General features: G+C 41.6%; 3 protein-coding genes across 3 annotated transcripts in view; 2 read left to right on the top strand and 1 right to left on the bottom strand.

Annotated features, from left to right (window-relative positions):
- NUP205 (nucleoporin 205) overlaps positions 1-13,055 on the top strand; it is a 52,960-nt gene extending 39,905 nt beyond the window's left edge. The window contains exons 30-43 of the mRNA XM_054081900.1: positions 370-468; positions 1,706-1,854; positions 2,550-2,741; positions 2,943-3,064; positions 4,245-4,383; positions 4,619-4,745; positions 5,400-5,476; positions 5,814-5,942; positions 6,485-6,611; positions 7,323-7,480; positions 7,872-7,995; positions 9,430-9,558; positions 10,247-10,320; positions 11,533-13,055. Coding sequence (XP_053937875.1) covers positions 370-468; positions 1,706-1,854; positions 2,550-2,741; positions 2,943-3,064; positions 4,245-4,383; positions 4,619-4,745; positions 5,400-5,476; positions 5,814-5,942; positions 6,485-6,611; positions 7,323-7,480; positions 7,872-7,995; positions 9,430-9,558; positions 10,247-10,320; positions 11,533-11,685 — 1,799 coding nt within the window. The 3' untranslated portion in view covers positions 11,686-13,055. The remainder of the gene's footprint in view (positions 1-369; positions 469-1,705; positions 1,855-2,549; positions 2,742-2,942; positions 3,065-4,244; positions 4,384-4,618; positions 4,746-5,399; positions 5,477-5,813; positions 5,943-6,484; positions 6,612-7,322; positions 7,481-7,871; positions 7,996-9,429; positions 9,559-10,246; positions 10,321-11,532) is intronic.
- Positions 13,056-13,699: 644 nt separating this feature from the next.
- ARL1 (ADP ribosylation factor like GTPase 1) lies at positions 13,700-21,482 on the top strand. Its single transcript, XM_054082008.1, has 6 exons — positions 13,700-13,944; positions 16,562-16,699; positions 16,958-17,039; positions 17,994-18,105; positions 18,815-18,993; positions 21,149-21,482. The coding sequence occupies exons 1-6, from the start codon at positions 13,941-13,943 to the stop codon at positions 21,177-21,179; spliced, it is 546 nt and encodes a 181-aa protein (XP_053937983.1). The 5' UTR covers positions 13,700-13,940; the 3' UTR covers positions 21,180-21,482.
- A 263-nt stretch (positions 21,483-21,745) lies between these two features.
- The window catches only part of UTP20 (UTP20 small subunit processome component), a 64,900-nt gene continuing 60,742 nt past the window's right edge, over positions 21,746-25,903 (bottom strand). Inside the window, exons 60-62 of the mRNA XM_054081791.1 lie at positions 25,444-25,570; positions 22,710-22,855; positions 21,746-22,332 (exon numbers count right to left, since the gene is read on the bottom strand). Coding sequence (XP_053937766.1) covers positions 22,177-22,332; positions 22,710-22,855; positions 25,444-25,570 — 429 coding nt within the window. The 3' untranslated portion in view covers positions 21,746-22,176. The remainder of the gene's footprint in view (positions 22,333-22,709; positions 22,856-25,443; positions 25,571-25,903) is intronic.

The following is a 25,903-nucleotide window of genomic DNA, read 5'->3' as shown; positions in this document are numbered from 1 at the left end:
GCAGTAAAGATTTTTATTGCAGTCAGTTAGGTGGATGTTACATGATTATTATACAGCTAAGTGATGCTACTAACAAGAAGAAAATTATGAAAGGCATATTATGTTTGTAACCTGAAAAACTAGCAAAAGAGACACACAACTTGAAAGAGATTTTCATATTGCCACTTTTTTGAGTGGCATAAACTCACTGAATTAACTCATGATCACATTTTTATGTGAACATTAGAACTCTGACTTAAGGAATCTTTTTTTTTGTTTACGTCTGCTGGCACTGCCATAGGAAAGTTAACCTGTTAAAGTGCCAGTGGAAGATGGTGTTATGGAGTGTGCTTCTATTTGGTTTTAATTATGAATGTTTCTTGTGAACAGGTGGTGGCTTCCAGAGAGTGAGAACGCACCTTTATGGATCACTGCTTTATTATTTGCAGATTGCCCAGAGACCAGATGAACCAGACACTTTAGAAGCAGGTATAGTTCTACTGTATTATGAGAAAGAGGAAAAAAAAAATGTTATTAAACCCTGAACAGAACCGTTTCTACATGCTGTGCTGTCTTCTGGAGATAGATAATGTAGCTAGAAACCATCTTACTCCAGGAGCCTCTGAAATTAGTTGCTTGGCCTAAATGATGCAAATCCTCCTCTATTCTGACCTGCTTAGCTACATTTGCTTTCTAAGTGTATTGTTCTGGATAAGGATATTAAATTTCTGACCTCCAGCACTAAAGAATGTATTTCATTTGTGTCCATTTAAATAAAGCTGCACATCACAGCTACGTAATTGTCAAAAGGACTGAAGATGACTTGTAACTAACTGTTCTCAAGTAGGTCCAACTGTAGAAATATTGATTTGATTCCACACCTGTAACACTCATACCACAGTGATCATATTTAAAAAAAACAAACCCAAAGATTATTCATATTCTTTCACTTCCTTCGGCTGACGACTCCTGGGAGGGAAGAAAAACAAAAAAGTATTGCCCCATGTCCCCCCAAAATAAGGTAAAAATAAGCCAAACAGTTGCTGCTTAACCAGGAGAGCTTATGGTGAACATAATTTTCTCTCTGTTAATGGCCTTTATACTTGATTCATTAGTGCTTCTAATAATGATTTCATCTTAGAGCTTGGACAAGGATTGAAAAATGAACTTGGGGCTGGTACCTGTGCATGCAGACTCTTACAGCTATAACTTGGTCAGCATTTTGAGCTACAGTAGTAAAAAAACCCCAAACCTGTAATTATTTATTACGATCCCTTTGTAGTTGATTATTGGCTTTGGATTCAGCCCATTCTCACTTACAGCACCTTGTTTGCTTCCCTTCAAACCAAATGTTTTGGTTCCCGTGGAAATTCTAGGACCTGAAAGATACTGTGTTACATATAGTCAGTGGTATTTACAAGGGTGCATGTATACAGGAACACAACTTTTTTTCTTCTGACTGGCTTGGATGTCATGTTCACTAAAGAATGGATTTTGTAGGAAAACATTTGGACTTCAATTAAAAACACTGTCCATTGTTTGAGGCATTTCTGTTGCAAGGTATTTTTTGTGAGAGGGTTGACTAGATGAACTTTAAAGGTCCCTTCCAACACAAACTATTTGATGGTTGTATGAATGCCCTGAAGGATGTGGCCTCAGCTGTACTGTAGCCAAGCTAATGGTAATCTTTGCACTTTGAATTTTTTGTTTTACTTGCTTTTTACAGCTAAAAAGACAATGTGGGAACGTCTGACAGCTCCTGAAGATGTGTTTAGTAAATTGCAACGGGAAAACATGGCAATTATTGAGAGTTATGGAGCTGCTCTCATGGAGGTGGTTTGTCGTGACGCTTGTGATGGTCATGAGATAGGCCGGGTAAATAAATCTATTCTTTTGCAAGCCCTGTTTTGTTTGGTTTAGAGAACACTTTACTAATGTGCAGAGTTAGAACCTGAACAGTTTTTGTAGGTACTTAAATCTTTTTCACATTTCTGTCCTCCCACTCATCTTTTGAGCTGTTGAAAGTATATTATTATATTAATTTTTTTCCTCAAAAAAGCTGTGTCTTCTATTGTTTAAAAATAAGGGTAGTGAGCACTGCTGCAAGAGATTGTATGAACTGCTGTGGCTTTTATTTGTTAGTATTTGTAAATCAAGGATTTACTGGTTTATTGTCCCGCTTTGGGAAGATTTGGTTGCTTCAGAAATAAATATTTCCTGATAACTTCAGTAGATAAGAATCCAGTCAGTATGCAAACTAGTTTTAAATAGTAATAGTGCTTGTAGCAATACTTCGTTAAAATATTTTGGCACAGTTATTGGTCAACAATATCTATAGTATTTTGTTAAAGAATAGTAGAGGAAAGAATAGGCTAAACCATCAAGAAATCCTAAAGATTTTGTAGCATCACATAAAGGATTGGAATTGTAGTGTAGAAATGCATTCTGTTTCTAACAAGCAACTGCTTAGCATTTCAGATTGCTCTTACTTGTTGAAAATCTCATTGACCTCATAGATTTAATTCTGTTTTGATTTGTCTTAATTTTTGTTATTTCTTCCCCCATCCCAGATGCTGGCGTTGGCTTTGCTTGACCGTATTGTTTCAGTAGACAAGCAGCAGCAGTGGCTGTTGTATCTCTGCAATAGTGGCTACCTGAAGGTGCTTGTGGATAGTCTAGCAGATGATGATCTGACTCTTCAGAGTTTGCTCACACCTCAGCCCCCTCTACTGAAAGCGCTGTACACCTACGAGTCGAAAATGGTAATAAAACTTCAGAAACCATTTTGTGGTATGGCAGGGTGTCTTTTTAATTAAAAATTGTTTGTCTGTACCTCACGTTTACTGTAGTCAGATATTTTACTAAAATAATAGTATTTGAAATTATGTTAAAATCAAGAGAGAAATAGTCATAGAAGCCTCATTGTGTATCTCCAATACGTGCCCTTCTCTACTCTTCTGCAGGCATTTCTCACAAGAGTAGGTAAATGTCAGCAAGGCGCATTGGAGCTGTTGCGGTCTGGAGTGATTGTTAGGCTGGCACAGTGTCAAGTGTATGACATGCGCCCCGAAACAGACCGTCAGAGGTAGGTGTTGGTTCCCTGGCTGATTGTAAAACTGTGAAGTAGTCTTGGAAGTATATGATATCTTGTTATAGCTGCAAGTCTTTTGAGTAATTATTTGTGGGTGTATTCTTTTTGGATGTATGTATTCAGTTTAAAACTACCTTTTATTGAGAAAAAAATTCCAAATAAGTGGGTGTGAAGTTGTACTTGCATGTCCAGTTACTTAGAATACATAGTGTCTTATTTACTTGTTACCTTAAATAGGACTTGTCATTATTGTCGTAATTGTTGTTATTATTATTATTGTCATTGTTAATGTTATTATTTATTAATAATTTAATTTAGAATGTAATGTTTAAAAAACACCCTATGCTTTGTTCTGGGGGCTTTGCAGTTGGTGAACAAAATGTGCAGAATTTGTCCTCCCCCATAAAGCACTAATGAGAGAACAGCGAAGTAAATATTATCTCAGAAATTTTTATGATGTATTAAAAAAAATGAAAAAATATCACAGTAGTGTATTGCTTGACAAGTTTATTGATGTGTTGCCTTGTTAGTTATTATGAGATGACCAAAAGAAGAACTTGGAGAAGGCAACTTTGTATTTAAGGGAAGTCACCTTGGTTGATTTCAAACATTAGTCCTTGCTTTAAATTTACAGTTCCTGGTGATGCACTGAGGTTTCAAGCACTTTGGGAGAAATTTAAGACTTATACAAGCGCTCTGTTAAAAAGTGCCAGTGAACTGGATAAAACTGTTAGAAGCCTACAGGGCCTTTATAAAGGACTGTATTTATCAGTTGCTTTAGAATTAAGCACACCTCTTCCTAAATTAGTTGAGACTATTTAGTGTCATACTGATATAGTATAGTATAGTATAGTATAGTATAGTATAGTATAGTATAGTATAGTATAGTATAGTATAGTATAGTATAGTATAAAGAAGTGATTTTCTCTGCTTACAGAAAATGTCTGGCAGCAGCTTTCTAGGTAAACTGCAGCCCCCGTGTATCATAAACTTGTTGCTTTTCCAATATAAACTCAGTTCAAGTACAGACCTATTATTGAAAAGTGAGTGTTTGCATGTTCTTGAGCCTGTTTGTAGGCTGAGGTTCTGCTTCTCCTGGACTTCACTCTTCTTGTAGTGTTTATCTTTTTTTTTTTTTCCCTTTTCTTTCTTTCTTCTTTTTAAACCTCTTAAGAATGTATGGCATGAGAGATCCTCCGGTCTTCATTCCTGCCCCAGTGGAACGTTACCACCAGATTCTTCTTCCAGCTCTTCAACTGTGCCAAGTGATCCTCACATCCAGCATGGCACAACATCTGCAAGCAGCAGGACAGGTAAGTTCCAAAAGATGCTGGAATATCAGTGCTACTGCTCATTCAGAGAAATTGTGTCCTTTGGCTCTGAAAGTAAGCTTTTTTTCTTTTTTTTATAATCCCATCCTTCTCTACCATCTTGCTGGTATGGGAGATCTCTTTAAAATTCTCCAAAAGTAAAAGCATTGCATCCTTTCTGCTCACTGCTCAATTTTGAGTTATTCATATTTTTCCTTTTCTCCTTCTTGTGGTACAGGTTTTGCAGTTTCTAATTTCCCATTCAGATACTATCCAGGCAATCTTGAGGTGTCAAGATGTTAGTGTTGGATCTCTCCAGGAGCTGGCTGCACTGACAGGAATAATCAGCAAGGCAGCTTTACCAGGTAGGGACCACAGTTTTGAAGTCTCTTAGCCTCATCTGCACGAATCTCAGGCTTTGTTTTCTATAAAGAAATAGTAAGACATATAAGAGAGTATCTACTATAATAGAGAATATTCTTGATATGTAGAGCTCTGGGAAAAATAAATTTAAATATTGTTCTAGAAGGTAGATATGGTGGATTTGCAGTGGACGTAGTGTCCTTTGTCAATATGCCTCTGACTTCCCATTTTCTTTTCATTATGCTACCTTACAGTAAGTACTTTTTGTCTTTGAGATGCCTTGTGTGTGGTATCTTCAAAAAGAATTTTCATCTGGCAAATTCTGTGACTGAGGAAACAAAGACAGAAAATTGCTTTTATACTCATATCTTTGTTAATGACTTCTCTGTTTTTGTTTATTTATTAAAAAAAAAAACCTTTCAGGGAGAAGCACTGGCTTTTAATTATTGACCAGCGCAGTAAGCTACGTGCTCTCCTGCCTCTCCTTGTAGTTGCATTCATATCTGAATGCTTTCCCCAAGCAATGTCCAAAATATAAGTTCATTGTTTGGCTTAGATTTTTCTGATCAGTGCTTCTATTTAAATGCATATACCACACAAATCTGTTTTCTTTTGGAAAAAAAACCAAACAATTTAATGGCTCTATCTTTTATCAGGAGTGCTAAGTGAGCTGGACATTGATATTAATGAGGGGATGCTGGTGGAGCTACAAGGACATATAGGCCGATTTCAGGTAATAAAGTTGTATAACACTTGTCCTTTTAGAATTGTGTATGTAGATAAGTTTCTTCTTGGTTTTGTACTCTGACTAGTAGCAGTTACAAAAGGGATGTTTTCCACTATTATGAAGAATGTGTGGTTGTTTGTGGTTATATTTGGGTGTGGGTTTTATATGAGTGTGGTGGTTTGTGTGGTGTATGCTTTTGGTAGTTGATTCCATTCACAAAGTGCTGAAAGCTCTATCTGTTTTGCTTTCTTGCTGTTGTGTTTTAAGGGATTTCACTTAAGTGAAAAGAATCATGCGCTTCATTTGTTGAGATACTAATTAAAACATGCATTTCTTATGGCAGCGCCAGTGCTTAGGACTTCTGGGTCGGTTTGGTGGTTCAGACAGACTACGTCAGTTTAAACTGCAGGATGATAACGCAGAAGCAGACAGAGTGAACAAGAAGGATGAAATTGAGTTGGCCATGCAGCAGGTAAGGATGCAAGAAGCTGCTGCAACTTCAGTCTCAAATTGGGACATTTTAGCTGCTCTGCAAATTTGTTTGTTTGTCATACTTCCGTATGATAACAGTAATGCTCTACAGTGCTTTTAGTTTGGGATAGGATCCTGCATTTATTTCTCCTTAACATAAACCTTGAAAATTCAGTTTCTTACATTTGCATTAGCAACCATTATTGCTTTGGATACAAACTCTTAAACTGAGAAGTTTTCAAAATGAAGGCTAGCTATAGAGGGCAATGGCTAACAGTAAGTTCAGGCCAAAGGGAACTTAAAATTGCCTGGAAACTTTAACCAGGTTTGGGAAAGAGGCAAGGTTGCAAGTCCTAGACTTGAAATAAAGAGAGGCTTTTAACTGATCACAAAATAGAACCATCACATTCTAGTGGGAAGAAAGAAAGCAAAATATGTTGTTTATTGACATTTATCCATTTAAACTTTAATGCTTCAATGCCTGTAGATGTTGTAACTGATATGCTGTCGGGTTGTTTGTTTTTTGTTTTTTTTTTTTTTCAGATCTGTGCAAATGTGATCAAATACTGTGAGTCACTGATGTTGCAAAGTGCCCCCAGTTCTCAACACGCTGTTTGTCTGTTTACTCCCAGCCTTTCAGAGTCAACCAACCGAGATGGGTCTCGTCAGGGTGAGAGTTTTGGCTTCCTGTTTTATGCAGCTGAATTGGATGATGTTTAGGCGAGTAGAAAATGGTGAACCAGAAGCTGTAGTTTCACATGCATTTTAAGCTACTTTATGCCAGTACCGTGGCTGCTGGTTTTCCAATTCTGGAACACATGCTTGTGCGGCTTTGCACTAAGCCAAATCAGGAAACCAATCCAAGTTAAAACAAACTTGACCAAAAAAATCCTTTTTAATTCAATTCCCATGGCAGCCTCAGAAACACATACATCAGTAAAAAAAGGTTTTATAAATAAACAGCACAGGACAGGGGAAGGTGAAGATTCCTCTTTTTCAGCGTCTGTGATGTGTTACATTATGTGAAACTAGAACCTCATGACATGTAAGATATTTTGATGCTAACTGGAACTGTTCATTATGCCACATGGCAAGAGTTTACACTAGGCTGTTAAACAGCTGAGTGGTTAAAACATTCAAATAGTAAGTCTTCTTGTGTAGTTACATTTTGTGTGTTACGCACTACTGTACTATGCTGACTGCCTTCTAGTACTGCAACCACAGAAATTCTTATCTAAACTGTCATTTGAATTAGTTCAAACGCAGAAGTATAAGATATAAACTTGCCAGCGCTTTCATCTATTTCACTACTTTAATGACTGAGAGCAAACCTTATTGATTTTTTTGTTTAATTTTGTTATAAATTCGTCATCTTTTCTAGATACACAAGCACCATACTGGCACTTGCCTGGCTTGGGCATTATTGTCTACCTGCTGAAACAGAGCACTAGTGATTTCTTCAGTTACTATGATAGCCATCGTCAGAGTGTTAACAAACTGCAAAATGTGGAGCAGCTCCCACCAGACGAAATAAAAGAGGTAACATCTGTCTCTGTAGTCTCTGTATTGTTTATAACTTAGGCATAGCTGCAACAGAGACTCCAGAGCATCTCAGATAAGTAAATGGTTCCAGATCTTGCACGTGTTCTTTCTGCTATCAGTGAAGGGGTCCATAGAATGAGTGACCTAAGATTTTGGGGAAAATATTTGGCTTAACTTTGCAAACATCATGATTTTCACTGTAGTTGCTTGGGGATGCATTCTCTAGTTTTTTTTTTTGATCAGCAAGGCTATGCAAATTAAAAATAGCACAGTTTTGAAGAAATAGTAGCTGACAAGGAAGTTATAGATAATAAAATATCTTTTATTTGCTTTTTTCTTTTATGCTCTGTGATTTGCTACCGTCTTCTTGTTTTTCCTCTTATCACAGCTGTGTCAGTCAGTTATGCCAGCTGGAGTTGACAAAATCTCTACTTCCCATAAGTATGTTTTGGCAAGACGACGCCTGGTGAAGCTAATAAACAACCGAGCCAAGCTGCTGTCTCTCTGTTCTTGTATCCTTGTAAAATTGAAATGACTCTCAAGATGTTGCTCCAAAAAAGCAGAGAAATAGGAACAGGTTAATTTTACCTAGATTCTGATCCCTTTGAACAATACTTTCTGCAGAAAGGAAACATGAAATGCTGAAAATAAAATTAGTAAAAAGAGTATTGTTTTGCTATTGTCAGAATGTAAGTATTTTCAAGTTAGTAATTCCCATCATGGATGCCCTGCTAGGACCTTCTGCTACATTACAGTGGAGGAGTTAGTACAGCCCAGCTCTTCAATTCAGTATCCAGATCCAATTCATACAAGTGCAAGAGTTGTGGAAGAAATACTTTGAGAAATAATTTTGAGGTGCTTATTGTACCAACTGGAGTTTTAAGTCTTACAGTCAACCTTGCATAAACCTAATCTCATAAATGCTGGCAATCCTATGGAAATAACTAACCATGCACAAAATTATAGTATCATAGAATAGTTAGGGTTGGAAGGGACATTAAAGATCATCTGGTTCCAAGCCCCCTGCTATGGGCAGCGACATCCCGCTAGATCAGGCTGCCCAAGACCCCATCCAACCTGGGCCTGAACACCTCCAGGGATGGGGCGTCCACAACCTCCCTGGGCAACCTGTTCCAGTGCCTCACCACTCTCATAGTGAAGAAATTCTTCCTATTGTCTAGTCTAAATCTGCCCCTCTCCAGTTTATACCTGTTCCCCCTGGTCTTATCCTCACAAGCCTTTATGAATAGTCCCTCCCCAGCTTTCCTGTAGGCTCCCTTCTGGTACTGGAAGGTTGCTATAAGATCTCCTCAGAGCCTTCTCTTCTCCAGGCTGAACAACCCCAAATCTCTCAGCCTGTCCTCGTAGGGAAGGTGCTCCAGCCCTCCGATCATCTTTGTAGCGCTCCTCTGGACCTGTTCCAACAGTTCCATCTGCTTCTTACGTTGAGAATACCAGAATTGGACACAGTATTCCAGATGACGTCTGGAATAAATAATTGTCTGCAGTGGATCACAGTTTTTCTCTGAAGCCTGCTTTAGGAAAGATGTGCTTTTGCAGACTTACCAGTTGTAACTTACGGTGTGATCGCCATCCCCAGCTTTATAACCTCTGCTTTAGTTCAATGTCTCTGCAACTGAGCTGTCATTACAAATCCCATGAACGCTCATACTGTGCTGTGGTGCAGAGTGTTGGTTTAAAGCCTCGTCAAGGGTAGTAGCAGTCATTGCAGTATCAGAACCAGCGCTGCACTGAAAGAGGTAAGGAGATTGCAAGTTGTCTGTTACCAGGCCATAGCACAGGGGCTGAGAAGCTTCTGCTGGCGGAGGTGACAGATGGTTGAGCCAACATCTTGATCTGCTTCAAAGTGTGTAAATATGCCCATATAGTAAATGTACCATCTAAAGACAAGAAAACTATACTCCTTCACTTGGATGTGTCTACAGATATTATAGAAACGTGTCTCTTCATTTTCTGGCGTCACCTGGAACACTATCTGCTGCATTGCACACCCACTGATTCCCAAGATCCGCTGCTTTCCTCCAGGATGCTGTTTAAGAAAGGAAGGCTGCAAGGTAAAGTTTCTCAAATATCAAAGTGCCTTTGAATGTGTTCTCATGGTTAACTTTAAAGCTGATTTGCTGCTATTAATAGTTTGCCATTTATATTTAATTGAAAAGACTTTGTTTGGACTTGGCATACTTTGGATTTTCTGCTGGAGAACTGGCAATACACAGGTTGAGTCATAAACTTTGGGGGTTTGTCTATTACGCTTAACCTCCAAAGGAAAGTAAAATTAACTGTGTTTTTATTTGTTGTTCAAACCAAGTTCAGATAATGTATCAGTGATTTAAAACAATTTGTACTAAAATATTTCAATAAATAAGATGAAATTAATAACTAAAATTAACATTTGTGGTTTGAAAAGTATTTTTAGAATTTTAGACACCATTGATTCACCAGAAGATTTTAAGTTTATTGAAATTTCTTTTTTAAAACAACCTGGGAGAAAATCAGGAAGGGATAAGTGATCAGAGGAGGAACTTTTTCCTTCAATTGCTATGTTGTTTGATTAAAATTATTTATGGATCTTTAGTGTATTTTCTCTAAATGATTAAAGTAAAAAAAATTAGTGTAATTTCTGTGGCACAAGTTTACTGACCAGTTTGGAACATTGCGTTTTGAACTCGTTTTATAACTTGATATGGAGAAAATAGTGTGAGGCAACTAACATATTTTTAACGTCTCATTTTTTATCCCTAGATTCCTTTGGTTCAGAGTCTAACTTGGATTTCAGTGGTGGACTTAATCGAGTGAGCCAGCACGATATAGAACAGGTGAGATGTGACAGTCTGCTGAAAAGTACAGAAAGCACTTGGTTACCATATAGCTATTGAGAGCAATCTGACTGTAGTTTTCTTGCTTCTAAACAAGCTGTGGTAAAACCAACAGTATATCACTTAATTTAGGATTAATGAAATGTTGCAAAATTTTTTTGGAAAGCATTTGGAAGCAGGTAGCAGTTGTGCTGCCTCCCATGTGTTTTCAAGTCTTAATATAAAAAGTTAAAAGTGAGCTAAAAATGATCTTAAAAATTAATCATTGTTTTTCTCTTGTAAACCAGTCAAACAATATGTGCTTTTTAATAATAGTTTCCTGGAAAACATCAGTTATCCTTGAAAGACTCTCAATATGAGGGCAGGTTTCCTCTTTTTCTGTGACCCTATAGCTGTTGACTACAAGTCAGCTGCAGCTAGACTGTAGAGAAATCGGATTGAGATGGATAACAGAAACTGAGGAGACTATTAATAATAGTCACTAGTAAATACTAGTATAGTATATAGCGAAGAAGTGATTTCTGCTTATGCAGCAATCGAATGGTTTGTGTAAATTTGATGCAGAGGTGGCAGAGAAAGGGATCATTTCCTTAATAACTCCGACTGACATTTCTACTGCTGTTTGTGCAGAAAAAAACTGTGCTCAAAAACCTGTGTAGTCTCAAGTACCTTTATAAGATCTAGAATTATCAAAACAGGTATATGTTACATTTGTTCAGAAGTAAAATATACAGTAACATCATGCTCAAATAGTTATAATCTAATTTTTTTCTAGAGATTGATTGCATATTATTAATGAAGAAATGGTGTCTGTTCTCATGTACTGCAACTCCAAAACAGTCCTTAAGGGGCTAGGAAAATTTTAATTGGGAGAAGCATTTGTATGACTGTAACCAAAGAAGGCTGATATATAGTACCTTAATTCCTAAAACTTGTAAAGTTTGTAAGGTGGTAATATTTGGATAATCTGTAAATGCTCAGAGTCACTCAAAAATCTCCACAGAAAGCTGTCCATTCAATAATTTAGATAGAAAAACATAAGGGAAGAATGGAAGTATTACTTTGTTTTTCCTGACTCCCTTAATGCTTTTGAAAGTTGTTTAGAGAATAAATCATAGTGAAAGGGTTGACAGGTAGTTGATGATGGATAAGTTGACATTCCAGAAAGAGAAGATTTTGTATTGATGACTGCAACAAATCTCTGTTTCTCAGCTTCAGATAGAAGCCACGAACAACTTTGGTGAATCTTTGCAGAAGAAGCTTCTGGACATTGAAGGGTTATATTCTAAGGTTCGGTCACGATACACCTTTATTCAAGCTCTTGTTAGACGCATCCGTGGTCTCCTAAGGGTTTCAAGGACCTAAAAGACTGAGAGATGTTGCTTGCCCATTGAAACAACATCCTAGGGCAGGCCTCGTAGATCATCACATTTTATAGAGCATACATTTTCTAATTAATGTCGAAAATATTTTGTTACTTTTTTCTTATCCCTATGGACCTGTTTTGTGTATTCTTTCCTATTGCTGCCAACTTGACAGGAAAAATAAAGTTTTGTTAATAACTGAGTTATGATTAATGTAGAATTTCAAGCAAGAAAGAATTCTGATGGAGAATACAAAAGTTCTACGACTGTGCCGATAATACATTTACGGATGCTTTCAGAAGGAACTAACAGGTCTGTGTCTGTTTATGCTGTTACTGCATCACACACAGGCCTAATGAAAATGTAGATTTTGGGTCTCCGCGCCTGCAGACACTGTGATCACCCTTTGGTTCGTATTCTGTATGAAAGGCGATCATTTTGCACTGTGAGCTGTTTTTCTGCTCCCTCTCATCCTGCCTTTTTTTCAGCCAATAGAAGTACAAGCTGCTTCTCTTTTGACAAGGAAGAAAAAACAAACATCAGGAAAGTCATGAAAGGCGACTACCCTAGGTTTGGTTCTTGTGGCTTGGAAGAGTAAAGTTTTCTGTGCAGTTCTTACTGAGCAGGAACATCAAGCAAAATAAAGTGCATGAGGAGGAAGCCAATGTGGTTGAGTGGTAGAATGGTTCTGTAGTTACAGATTGTCCTCATGAGAGAGGAGATATGAATCTCTTACATAAAAGAAGTACAGTGTAACAACTGATTATTGACATGAAGTCTATTGGATTTCTCTCTTACTTAGATCTTTTACTGTTATTTTGAAGCCCAGTTCTCCATGTGGGCCTTGTAAATTCTGTCTCTTGAATCTTCCTTACCTCATAGTTGACATTTTTTATGATTTTATACATTTCTGCACAAATGACATGAATTGCATCATCCTGTATGCAGGGAGGGTGATAGCCCTGCTCTGAGATGACTGTTACTGGCTATTCCTTAGGAGCACTGCAGTGTCAATGGTTTACATAGTTGGACTTTGTTGATTCTCGAGGGGATTTTTTTTGTTTCTCCACCATCTCGGGGAAAACCAGGAAACAATGTACAGGGTTTCTCATTAAATATATGACTAACTTTGGAATTCTGTTGGTTCAGAGAATTCATTACGTAATGTCATTATAGGAACTGGCTGCTCCTCGTGTGGAATTTTGGTAACATCACTACCCTGACTTTATCCTGTCATGGTCTGTATCCTTCAAACACTGCACCCCAGGAGTCAAGTACAGTTGTTCTCTGTCGAAGGGCAGCACAGGACACTCAGGCTGGGCCGGGCTCTGGGTGTCTGTGCTATGGGAGCCACCCCGGGGCCTGCGTGTGAGCCCTCTGCAGCTCCCCGGGGCGCAGCTGTCACTGGGGGCTGCTGCCGGGACACCCCCATGGCGGGAAGGACTGCTGAGTGTCTGCGTGCATCTGTGTCTGTGCGTGTGTCTGTGCTTGTGTCTGCATGTCTGTCTGTGCGTCTGTGTGTGTGTGCATCTGTGTGTGTCTGTACGTGTGTCTGTCTGCATGTGCCTGTCTGTGCATGTCTGTGTGTCTGCACGTGTCTGTGTGTCTCTGTGCGTGTCTCTGTGTCTGTGCATCTGTCTGTGCGTGTCTCTGTATGTCTGTGCGTCTGTGCCTGTCTGTGTGTGTCTCTGTGCGTGTGCGTTATCTGTGTGTTTGTGTCTCTGTGTCTGTCTGTGTGCGTCTCTGTGTGTATGTCTGTGCGTCTGTCTGTGCGTGTCTGCTTGTGTGCGCGTCTGTTGTGTCTCTTTGTCCATTCCCCTCTCCGTGTCTGTCTGTGCGTGTCTGTCTGTGTCTCTGTTTCCCTCTGTCCGTCAGTGTCTGTCTGTGCGTCCGTTCCCCTGTCCGTGTCGGCGTCCGTCTGTCCGTCCCGAGGCGGGGGGGTGCTGCTCCCCCTGCCGGCGGGCGGTGGAAACGCCACGGCCCGAGCCCCGCCCGCCTCCCTGCAGCCCTCGCCCGCAGATTCGCCACGCCCGCGCTCCGTCCCCGCTTCTTTACCTCTTAACTCATTCTTCCCTTTCTCCTTTCCCCCTGGCTGTATCCGCGCGGGTAGGGAGGAGAGGAAAGCCCCTTTCCGGCCGAGGCTTGCGTTATCCCCGCCCCGTGTCGAATCGGCGGCGCCGCGGGAAGGCCGCGCCTGGTTTACGCGCCCGGCGAGAGACGTGGAGCTGCGGGAGGGACGAGGCGCGGCGGCTCGAGATGGGTGAGGGGCGGCCGGGACTCCCGGGGCTGAGGGGAGCACCGCTGGGGGGGGTGGGGGGCATCGCTGAGGAGAAGGACCTGGGGGTGTGGGTGGACAGACGACTGAACATGAGCCAGCAGTGTGCCCGGGTAGCCAAGAAGGCCGATGGCATCTTGGCTTGGATCAGAAACAGCATGGCAAGCAGGACCAGGGAGGTGACTCTGCCCCTGTACTGGTGAGGCCGCACCTCAAATCCTGTGTTCAGTTCTGAGCCTTTCGCTACAAGGAGGATGTTGAGGCTCTGGAGCGTGTCCAGAGAAGAGCAACAAAGCTGGTGAGGGGGCTGGAGAACAAGTCTTATGAGGAGCGGCTGAGGGAACTGGGGTTGTTTAGCCTTGAGAGGAGGAGGCTGAGGGGAGACCTTATTGCCCTCCAAAACTCCCTGTAAGGAGGTAGCTGGCCTCTTCTCCCAAGTGACAGGGGACAGGACAAGGGGGAATGGCCTCAAGCTGTGCCAAGGGAGGATCAGACTGGATATCAGAAAAAAAAATTTCACAGAAAGGGTCGTCGGGCACTGTCAGAGGCTGCCCAGGGAGTGGTTGAGGCACCATGTCTGGAGGTGTTTAAAAGACGGGTGGATGAGGTGCTCTGGGCCATGGTTTAGTGGCAGATAGGAATGGTTGGACTTGATGATCCAAGAGGTCTTTTCCTACCTGGTGATTCTGTGATTCTATGAATCCTGTGGCCGGCACAGTGGGAGCTGGCATTTGGTCAGGGATGGTGACCAGAGAATCATAGAACGGTTTGGGTGGGAAGGAACCTTAAAGACCATCCAGTTCCAACCCCCTGCCACGGGCAGGGACACCTCCTGCTGGACCAGGCTGCCCAAAGCTCTGGTGCTCCTGAGAGCTGGGAATTAAACTCTGATCTGCGTGTGTAATGGGTTGCTAACAAGGAATTAATTACGAAAAAAGGTTTTGTAGGGTAGTAAATAAAATAGAGGGAATGGTAAGAGACACTGGATAAGTGATTAACATAAATCTGTCCTTTTAGGACAAGGGGTAATGGTTTTAAACTAAAAGAGGAGAGGTTTAGACTGGATATTAGGAAGACATTTTTTATGCTGAGGGTGGTAAAGCACTGAAACAGGTTGCCCAGAGAGGTGGTAGGTGCCCCATCCCTGGAAACATTAAGGGTCAGATTGGATGGGGCTCTGTGCAACCTGATCTTGTGAAAGATGTCCCTGCTCATTGCAGGGGACTAGATGACCTTCCAACACAAACCGTTCAATGACTCTGTGATTCTATGATTCCTGATGGTGTTTGGGCAGTTACATTGTGGGAAAAGCATACTAGAATGTAAGAAGAGGGCATGAAAGGTGTCCAGCAGTAAGCAAAGTTACTGGCTGAGAGGAAAGAGTTATCATTTTATAGGCCTCTGTGGATCACCTGAGCTTTCTACCTGAGCTGTTCTTGTTGAAATACCTTTTGCAGCTCAGTTGCGTTAAGGTTATTTGCCTGTCTCACAGTAAACAGTGCTGTAAGCAGCACTGTGCAAAGTGGCAACAGATGGTCCCCTGCTCCGTCTCCTTGTTTTCCAGGTTTGTAGTCTGCACAGCTTCTGTGATGGGACGGGCTCAGAAGAAGTAAAACAACCTGTTATCAGTTTGAATACCTTCTTATGCATAAGCACACAGCTCATTGCTCCTTCCTTGCCCTGGAAAGGCGTCACAGATGCCTAGAATGGCAAATATAAAGAATAATTTCAACAAAACTTCCTTCAATAAGATTTTGATTGTAAATCTTCTCCAATTTGCTTCTTCTGTGATAACAAATGTGATTCTAGATTGTTTGGTGTTTTGTTACCTTTTACAGGGTTTAGGTGGATTTACGAAAGTATTATTTAGCATTAGATATATTTGTTCTAAAAGCCTTTGGAAAAAATGTTGTTGTTACTGGCTTACAGCATTAGTATTCTTTATACATAGAAACATCTAATCAGATACTAGTCTGGCCACGAGTAGTTTTACAGGCATCTAAAGAATAAATGAGACATTGGGGGAAGCCAGTTTTGGAGAAAAGAAAAAGAAAAAAAAAAAGGAGGAGGCATTTAAAATCAGCTTCTGGACTTTTCTGTAGCATTAACTTACTTCATTTAGTGTAGCTTCATAGTTTGTATTGGAACATGATTTAACACAAACCTATTGATTTATACATCATTTTAAGAGAAATGAAGCGAATGGTCATGTGGGAGGCCATAAACATCAGAAAGAATTCTTCCAGGCTTCAGCATGTCCTTGTGTTGTCTCTTACGTTGAAAAGATGGAGTCCAATACAAACAAAAAAGAAATTGGCTCAGATTTTGGCAAATGAGGATAAAACTCTAACCACAACGAGGAAGCTTGCTGCTGCTGCAATGGGATCTTGCTGAATCAAGCTACCATGAAACAGCAGCATAACATGAGGAAAATGTAATATGGTTCAGCATACAGGTGTCTTGAGCGACAACCTGAACTTGTCTGTTTTCGCTGGAGAAAAGGCAGCTTATTATTGCTCAGTAGGAAATGAGGCTGATTGGTCTGCATTTCCATATCCTCCATAGCTGACATTGAAACTTCTTTCTGTTCTGGTTTTTGTAGGGGGCTTTTTCTCTACCATCTTTTCCAGTTTGTTTGGAACTCGAGAGATGAGGATTCTCATCCTGGGACTGGATGGAGCAGGAAAAACAACCATTCTCTACAGGCTGCAAGTTGGAGAAGTTGTTACCACCATTCCAAGTAAGTGACCAGTCCCTTAGTGGAAATGGCCAGTTTGCCCGTAGCTCTAATGCAGAAGCTTTGTCAGCTGACCTTGCTATATGTTTGTTTCATAAATAAAAGCACCTTCTGCTTTTGTATATAAGAACTTTACTGCATGACAGTATTACAGTGTGCTATAGAGGTACTGCATAGGGGAGTATTTTAGGCCTGAAAATGTTAAAGTGCCGTAATGTTCTTCAGAAAAATTGCCAGCAGTGAAATTGTTCTTTGTTTCAGCCATTGGATTCAATGTTGAGACAGTGACATACAAGAATCTGAAATTTCAAGTGTGGGACTTGGGAGGACAGACGAGCATAAGGTAATAGATCTCTTAAAATCAAAAGAGATAATTAGATTTCTCTAAAAAATGCTAATCTTTTGGATTTCTTATAGCTGGCACTTCTGAAGTTTGGTTCTTTTCTGTTTTCAAAACAGCCCATCATCAGGAGAGTGCTTTCATCTGATAGAATTCAGTTAGTAAAACCCACTTTAGACTCCAGATTAGAAAGAAACAAGTTAATTTTTTTACTTTTATATAGTTTTGCTTTGCAAAACAAGTTTTCTTGTGCAGTAGGCAGTTGTGAGGTGTTCTGAGACAGGGAAGTGAGTGACAACCCACTTGTTGAATTAGGTATAGATGATAACTTTTTTTTAGCGAGCTCTACAAGTTTTGTAATGAGTTATTGTAGGCATAATTGTAGTGATTTCTTCAGGACCCTTGTATGCTCTTCTCCTGATTGCTTTTTAAACACTTAGTAGTGAAGTGCAGTGTAGTTAGTTAATAAGTAAGGTGCAGGTTCCTTCCATTTTTAGTCTCAGTAAGATAACTCTGCAGAAGGCAGTTTGTTGTGGTCCTTGTTAATTGTTTGCCTATATGCATTAGTCATTTAAGATTTCTCTATTCATCCTTTTTTGGTGACCATGACAGTTATCTGTGGCAGAAGCCTGGGTCTTTAAAGTTGCTTTGCTTCCTTGTTCCTCAGTTATAGACCTGGTGTCCTGCATGCTGATTGCCAAATAAATATATCTCCACCAATTCTGTCCTTTCCCTGTTTGCAAGCTGCCTTTTTTTTTTTTTCTTGCTGCTATTGAGAGTATTTTTACTCTCTGCTCCTTTTTGTAGATTCTTGAAGATTTTTTCTGTTTGTTTCTCGGGGCTTTTTACCCCAGAGAGAGTTTTCACTTCCTCTGGATAATCTGTTTTTCATTATCTGGCTAAAATACGCTGCCAAAAGTGCAAATTATATGACTAGAATTTATCTTTCTTCTGCAGGCCATATTGGCGGTGTTACTATTCAAATACAGACGCAGTCATTTATGTAGTGGACAGCTGTGATCGAGATAGAATTGGCACTTCAAAATCAGAGCTTGTTGCTATGTTAGAGGTAAGAAAAATAAGGATGACAATGGTATGAGTAGAATAGAAGCTGAGAAATTAAAACCATTTTTTGGAGCAAATGTGACATTTGATTTGGTGAATCAAGTGAACCTTAAAGTCACTTGTGAAACTTCAGCCCTCAGGACAGGCCCATGCGATGCGTCTGACTGAAACGGACTAAGCAGGCTGCAGCTATTTCACAGTTCCGTGCAGCGCTGTCTCGCGGTGTGTTAGGCACCTGCAGCTTTTTGGTCATGTGAAAATTTATCTGTCTGCAAGGACAGCTGCTCAGTACTTCAGTGGTGGCAAAACAGGGCCCTGAAGGATTAACAGTAATCAGTGTCTTGCTCTGTTTTGAAGCTCAAGAACATGTGTAGAACAGGGTAATGGGACTAAGAAGATAAGCTGAACAAAACCTTTTTCCCTCAAATTCCTGAAAGCTTTTTGCTATGCCTTATTACCACCAGCTTGCTTCACATTGTAGAAGGCATAGCCTACTACTGTGTTTGAGATTGTTCTAATGTGGTATCACGCTGGGAGCAACTGGAGTTGCAAGTAAATACCACGCACTCTCTGAAGAACTTTCTAAAGAACAAACCATCAGCAAATTGAAAACCATGAGAGTTGCTGAAGTTTCTTTTAATTCTATGGGTTTCTCTGCTTAAATAAATTTGGTAAAAGTCTCTGCAACGACTTGCATGATTACCCTTTTTTAGGAAGAAGAGTTGAAGAAAGCCATTTTGGTGGTGTTTGCAAATAAGCAGGACATGGAACAGGCCATGACTCCCACAGAAATGGCAAATGCACTTGGCTTACCTGCTTTGAAGGACCGAAAGTGGCAGATATTCAAAACCTCTGCAACTAAAGGCACTGGGCTTGATGAAGCAATGGAGTGGTGAGTAACAGTCTAACTACGCTGGCCTCATTAGAACATCTGCCTCTTTTTTTTGGAAGACTGTATCTGTGGAAATTCTGAGTCCCCGTGTGCCAGAAAATGAGCTGGTGGAGGAGAAAGCCAGCTTGGCAGAGCAGAAAGATCTGAGTGGAGATCAGAAAAAAGAGGGAAGTGTATGAGTTTTGGAAGAAGGGGCAGACATCTTGGGAGAACACAGGGATGAAGTGAAATCATGCAGAGAGAAAATCAGAAGGGCTAAAGCCCAACTAGAAATTAGATTGGCCAATTCGGTGAAAGATAATAAAAAAATCTTTCTACAAATACATCAGCAACAAAAGGAAGGCCAAGGAGAATCTCCATCCTTTACTGGATGCAGGGATGACATTACTGACAAAGGATAAGGCTGAGGTACTTAATGCCTTCTTTGCCTTAGTCTTTAATAGTAAGGTAAGCTGTTCCCTGGGTGCTCAGCCTCATGAGCCAGAAGACAGGGAGGAAGAGCAGAACAAAGCTCCTGTGATATGTGAGGAAATGGTTGGAGGCCTGCTTGGCCAATTAGACATTCGCAAGTGTATAAGGCCATATGGGATCCACCCAAGGGTATTGAGGGAGCTGGTGGAGGTTCTATCCAAACCCCTTTCTATCATCTACCAGCAGTCCTGGCTGACTAGGGAAGTTACATTTGACTGAAGGCTGGCAGATGTTACACCCATTTATGAGAAAGGTCCGAAGGAGGATCCAGGGAACTACAGGTGTGTCACTCTGACCTCAGTGCCAGGGAAGATCATAGAACAGGTCATCTTGAATGCTGTCACACAGCACATGCAAGATAATCGGGTGATTGGGCTCAGTCAGCATGGGTTTGTGAAAGGCAGGTCCTGCCAAACTAACCTGATCACTTTCTATGACAAGGTGACCTGCTTAATGGATGAAGGGAAGGCTGTGGATGTAGTCTTCTTGGACTTCAGTAAAGCTTTTGACACCATTTCTCACAGTGTTCTACTTGAGAAACTGGCTGCCACTGGCCTGGACAGGCACACCCTCTGCTGGGTAAAAAAAATGGTTGGATGTCCAGACCCAAAGAGTTGTAGTAAATGGAGTTAAATCCACTTGAAGGCGTGTCACAAGTGGTGTCCCCCAGGGCTCAGTGTTGGCTCAAGTTCTGTTCAATATCTCTTATCTGGATGAAAGGATTGAATATAGCCTTAGTAAGTTCATGAATGGGAGGAAGTGTTGATCTGTTTGAGGGTAGGGAGGCTCTGCAAAAGGATCTGAACAGGCTGGAGCAATAGGCTGAGGCCAATGGGATGAGGTTTAACAAGGCCAAGGGCAGAGTCCTGCATTGGGACACAACAACCCTGTGCAGTGCTACAGGCTTGGGGAAGAGTGGCTGGAAAGCTGCCTAGAGGAGAAGGACCTGGGGGTGTGGGTGGACAGACGACTGAACATGAGCCAGCAGTGTGCCCAGGTGGCCAAGAAGGCCAATGGCATCTTGGCTTGGATCAGAAATGGCGTGGCCAGCAAGTCCAGGGAGGTTATTCTGCCCCTGTACTCAGCACTGGTGAGGCTGCATGTCAAATCCTGTGTTCAGTTCTGGGCCCCTCGCTACAAGGAGGATGTTGAGGCTCTGGAGCGTGTCCAGAGAAGAGCAACGAAGCTGGTGAAGGGGCTGGAGAACAAGTCTTACGAGGAGCAGCTGAGGGACTGAGGAGGCTGCGGGGAAACCTTACCACTGTCTACAGCTACCTGAAAGGAGGTTGTAGTAAGGTGGGTGTTGGTCTCTTCTCTCAAGTGACAGACAACAGAACAAGAGAGAATGTCTCTCTCTCAAGTTGCTCCAGGGGAGGTTTAGATTGGACATCAGGAAAAATTTCTTCACCAAAAGGATTATCAGGCACTGGCCAAGGCTGCTGAGGGAGATAGTTAGGCCACCATCCCTGGAAGTGTTTAAAAGACAGCTAGATGAAGTGCTTAGGGATCAGATTTAGTAGTGGACAGATACAGTGGGGCTTGATGATCTCAAAGGTCTTTCCCAACCCAGTGATTCTACGATAAAAGACAAGAGTCCACATTAGAAGAAAGAGTGGCTTTCTTCTGAAAATGTCTCAACCATAATTGAAATGACTTTTCAGTAAACTGATAACCTTTTTCCTAGGTTGGTGGAGGCCTTGAAGAGCAGGCAGTGATACAAAACTGACAGCTGTAAAGAAGTTGCGGACTCATCCAACATCCCTCCTTCTGCAGTCAAGTACTTACTTTCAGGCCACAAATACTTGTAAATAAGACAGATTTGAGTTTGACTCCTGTAATGTGGATGCCTCTCTTGAACTGTAAAACTGAAGCAAGTGAATGTCTATGTACTTTATAATATTCCATTTCTTTGTTTAAGGATGTACTTACATTAATTTGTATGGAAGTCTTACTGCTGGAAAAGGTTTTTTTTGTTGTCCTTCCCCCCCATCGCTTTGGTGGTTTCAAGTTTGAGTGGCTACTAAATTTGTGTATTAAAACACTAATAAAATCAGGAACTGTCAGCTGTACTCGTAGGCGTGTTGCTCGCTAGAGGCTGCTTGCTTACAGAAACAAGTCCAACTGCTGCCAGTTCTAACATTTAAGGTTTCCTCAAGCTGATGCACTGCTTCAGAATCCTTCAGTGTAGATACGTTGTTACAGTAAAGTACAGGACAGAAATAGGTAGCACTGGCTGTTAGCGTAGCATTGGTTTTCTGAAAGGAAAATAAATGTATTCAATAGCCACCCACTGCCTTCATCGGCCAGGGCCATAATTTCAATTTAACTTCCACCTTCACAAGCTGTTATTTTCATGCTCTTAGCTTAGCCAGAAATGACAGTAAATCACGTTGTGTAGCTGGAAAAACTGAAAGACAAATCAAAGTCAGGAGGCAGATTGTTTTCTCTCCAGGTGTCAGGATGTTCACTGGCATGAATGCAGTCATAACATAATCCATCTTTTAAAAGTGAAGTAAAATTTAATATAAAGGATCATGGTGGTTGTCCATCCAACTGTACAGGTTCAGAAAAAAACTGAAAAGCTTTAAAGAGGAAATGAAAAAATAGTAATAAATACAATTACAATATGTAAATACTTTTTTTTTAACAGTAATCAGTCCCCTGGTTTGAAATCACTTTTTATATATGAATCCTCCATGGGGGAAAGCTTTTTCATTCCACCATCGCTAAATCTTTCAGTGCGTGACTTCGAGGTCTCTTGGCCTTGAAGGTAGGGCGCAGGAGTTCTATTTTTCTCTTCCTGGTTTCTGCTTTATTCTTGTGTCTCTTCATCTTCCTCCTTGCAGCAATGTCAGGGTTTGCTACAGTCTAGTGAAAAACAATACATATATATTGGTTTAGTTACAGCACAGAACTGTCCCTGTAAACACCTGGTACTTCCTAAGAAACTGGTGACTGATAGGACAGTACATGGGTTTCCTTAGGCTCCTCCAACCTGAGGGCATTGCAGCTGCTCTGCAATTTACCACTGCTCTTCGGGTAAGTGGCAAAGCCCTGCATCTCAGTCAGCCAGAGCCTGCCCAAGAGGCTGATCTTGAACAGCAACTTGTGAGGTTTTGGAAATGAAACAATGAAACTGTCCCAATTCAGGGTGAGGTTCTCCCTTGGACTCAAGTTCCTGGTCAGCTCTCAAGCCTTTAAAGAAATCCTCTTTCTTTTTCCCAGAAGAGAAAGCAGAATCTTACCTGCAAAGCTCTCTGCTTTTTCCTCATTGCTCTTTTCTGATTGGCTTGTTTCTGCACAGAAGAAAAGGCGAGCGAGAAAGCCTCAAGCCCGACTAACTTCTTGAGCAGGTCTATGATTTCTTGGGCAAGGTTCTTCAGTGTTGGATCTAATAAAACAAAATCCACTCGCTTAATCTTTACGGCATATGGAACGAAAGCCAAAAGCCCACTAAGGATTCTTCTTTACTAAAGGGCAACGGAGCTGATTCCTCTTGCCTAAGGTATTGCAGTGACCAGAACAAAGACGCTTCTGAAATCTACTGGTTCTTCACCAGGTTTCCCAGAAGACTACAGGTGGCATTCCTGAGGTTAAAAGTGGTTTGCTGTATAGAGAGCCACCAGGGCTCTTTTGGAATAGGCTTTGTTGGAAATAGAGATGATTCCAGCCTTGTCAGTCAGCCATCGCTGCCCAGTACACACAGCAAGGGCTGGCTTAATGGCTAGGATCACGACTTAGTTGCTATGTATAAACTCCAAGTTACAACTGTATTAACTGAAATCACTGAAAGAAAGGTGCTGGGGGAAGGCTACAAAACAAAAAAAGCTAAAGGAAACCAGAGCAGGGCAAATGCTTCCAATAAGTCTTCCAACAGATCCCTCTTCCCAAGTGCTTGCACGCTTTCAAAGAAGCCTGCGTAAGCTGCTTGCCTCCACAACATCCTCCAGTGACAAGAGTTCCCTGGGTCTACACTTGCTAGCATGTGAGAAAACATCCCTCCAGTTACTCTGAAAAATCATTTGAAGGCCCCTGCTTCTTGTGTTGTCAGAGAAAGCAAAAAGTTGACATTTATCCAATCACAATTTATCTATCGTATCTTTTCCAAGACTTACTTGCTTGGCTACCATTATTTTTTTTAGCCACGACAGCTGTCCTTTAGCACTACTACTGCCCTCCTCCAAGGTTTTTCAGTATCCCTTCAGAGATGTGGGGATGCGGTGCTGCACACTGAGTTTTCATAGTGTATACAAATCACAGATTTAAGAGTAATTTTTAACTCTTCTTTGGTTTGGGCTCTGTTCTTTTCCGAACATTGGATTTTGCTTAACACATTTTCACGGACTGTCTAAACACCAGCGTCTTGCTCTTAAGCCAAAAGTCTCTCATGTTAAATGGAAGGTTGGTTTGTCTTTTCCCACCAGACATGACACAAAACCCCTGAGCAGAGCTCCAGGCTTGGGAAAAGAGTGGCTGGAAAGCTGCCTGGCAGAGAACCTGGGGGTGTTGGTTGACAGCCAACTGAACGTGAGCCAGCAGGATGCCCGGGTGGCCAAGAAGGCCGATGGCATCTTGGCTTGGATCAGAAACAGCATGGCCAGCAGGACCAGGGAGGTGATTCTGCCCCTGTACTTGGCACTGGTGAGACTGCACCTCGAATCCTTTGTTCAGTTCTGGGCCCCTCACTATAAGGAAGACATTGAGGCTCTGGAGCGTGTCCAGAGAAGAGCAATGAAGCTGGTGAAGGGGCTGGACAACAAGTCTTACGAGGAGCAGCTGAAGGAACTGAGGTTGTTTAGCTTTGAGGAGGCTGAGGGGAGACCTTACTGCTGTCTACAACTACTTAAAAGGACGTTGCAGAGAGGTGGGCGTTGGTTTCTTCTTCCAAATGATAGGTGATAGGACAAGAGGGAACAGCATCAAGTTGTGTCAGGGGAAGTTTAGATTGGACATTAGGAGAAATTTCTTCACAGAAAGAGTTATCAAGCACTGGTAGAGGCTGCCCAGGAAGGTGGTTGAGTACCCATCCCTGGAGGTGTTTAAAAAGCAGGTAGATGAAGTGCTTGGGGACATGATTTAGTAGTAGACAGGTACGGTTGGAGCTAATCTCTAAGGTCTTTTCTAACCTAATGATTCTATGATGATTTTATGACTTCTTAAGAGCTTTTAAACAAAGAGGGAGAAATAAGTTGCTGCTCAGGTAGCATCTAGCAGGACAGAGTGACCTGGACTCACTCAGGAGGAAGGGAGAAGCTCTGTGTGCAGCTGGATCAGTGTATGCCTGCCTGCATGGCCTGCTGCACTCCCCTAGCAGACAGCTCTCTTCCCCTGCCTGCGAAGGTTACTTTCTTGCAGCCATTGTGCCCATGTGGCACACACTAAAGGTGATTTTCTCTGTTTCAAAAGAGGGAGCAACCTTTAGACTGGCAATTCCAACTTGTACAGTCCCTCGCTCTACACTAACACAAGCTGCCATAAAACACACTATTCATTTCACATTAAAATAGAAACACATTTTTAACCATAGGGCATGGATTTCCACGCCCCTAAGCCTCACAGCAGATCTAATGTGCCATTCAAAAAGCGTGGCACTTGGCAACATCCTTGTTCCGGCTTTCTGAACACCTGTTCTCTGCTCCTCCCCTCAGCAAGGAGTCTCCAAGTCTTGCCACCATGAGTCCACCCTTCATTACTACACTTTTTCCACAACATCACATGCTCAAGCTTTACCCTCTTGCAGGTATGAGCCTACCTAACTTGAGTTCAGTCTCCTTTTCTTTGTTGACAAGTAGATTTTTGTTCCAGCTGTCAAACACTCTCCTCCCTTTCCTGCTAGTTTGGTTAGACTGCAAGTAGGTGAAATTCACTGGTTATGGCATCTATACCTCAACAGACAAAAGGAATGATGGGCGGAGTTTGTGCCAAGGCAGAGCTCTGACACTCCCACCTCTCTGCTAGTGTTTGAAAGAAATCACTTACCTTGCTCTGCATAGGTGCTGTTCAGCTCCCTGTACAGAGGGGTGAGAATTGTTGGAAGGTATGGCTTGATCCTGTCGTTCCCCAGATCCACTGAGATCGCTCCCAGGAACTTAAAGATGCAGCTTCTCTGAAAATAAATGTGTGGGGCATGAAGTAAGGAAGGTTGGAAGGAAACTGCCAAGCTAACTGAACTGCTGCAAGAGGGTTGTGCATTACTGTTGAGCGTACAAGGCATTGTTTCAGTCACCTGAGTCAGAAACTGCTGCTGTTACAAGGCCTTACTGCAGCCAAGCACTGCAGCCTTTAGAGGAGACACAGCCCCATGGGATCTGTAAATGTGCGAGCTGCGACTCCACCAGCCGGCAGCTGGCAACACTTTGAACAGGCTTCTTGTTCTCAATGTCCTGCGCTGAGGCAGATGAAGACATGATGTAGTTACAGTCTTGTAATTACACCACAG

The sequence above is a fragment of the Cuculus canorus genome, chromosome 1 (genome assembly GCF_017976375.1).
Source record: "Cuculus canorus isolate bCucCan1 chromosome 1, bCucCan1.pri, whole genome shotgun sequence".
Taxonomy (NCBI): domain Eukaryota; kingdom Metazoa; phylum Chordata; class Aves; order Cuculiformes; family Cuculidae; genus Cuculus; species Cuculus canorus.
This window is presented reverse-complemented; position numbering and strand designations above follow the sequence as displayed.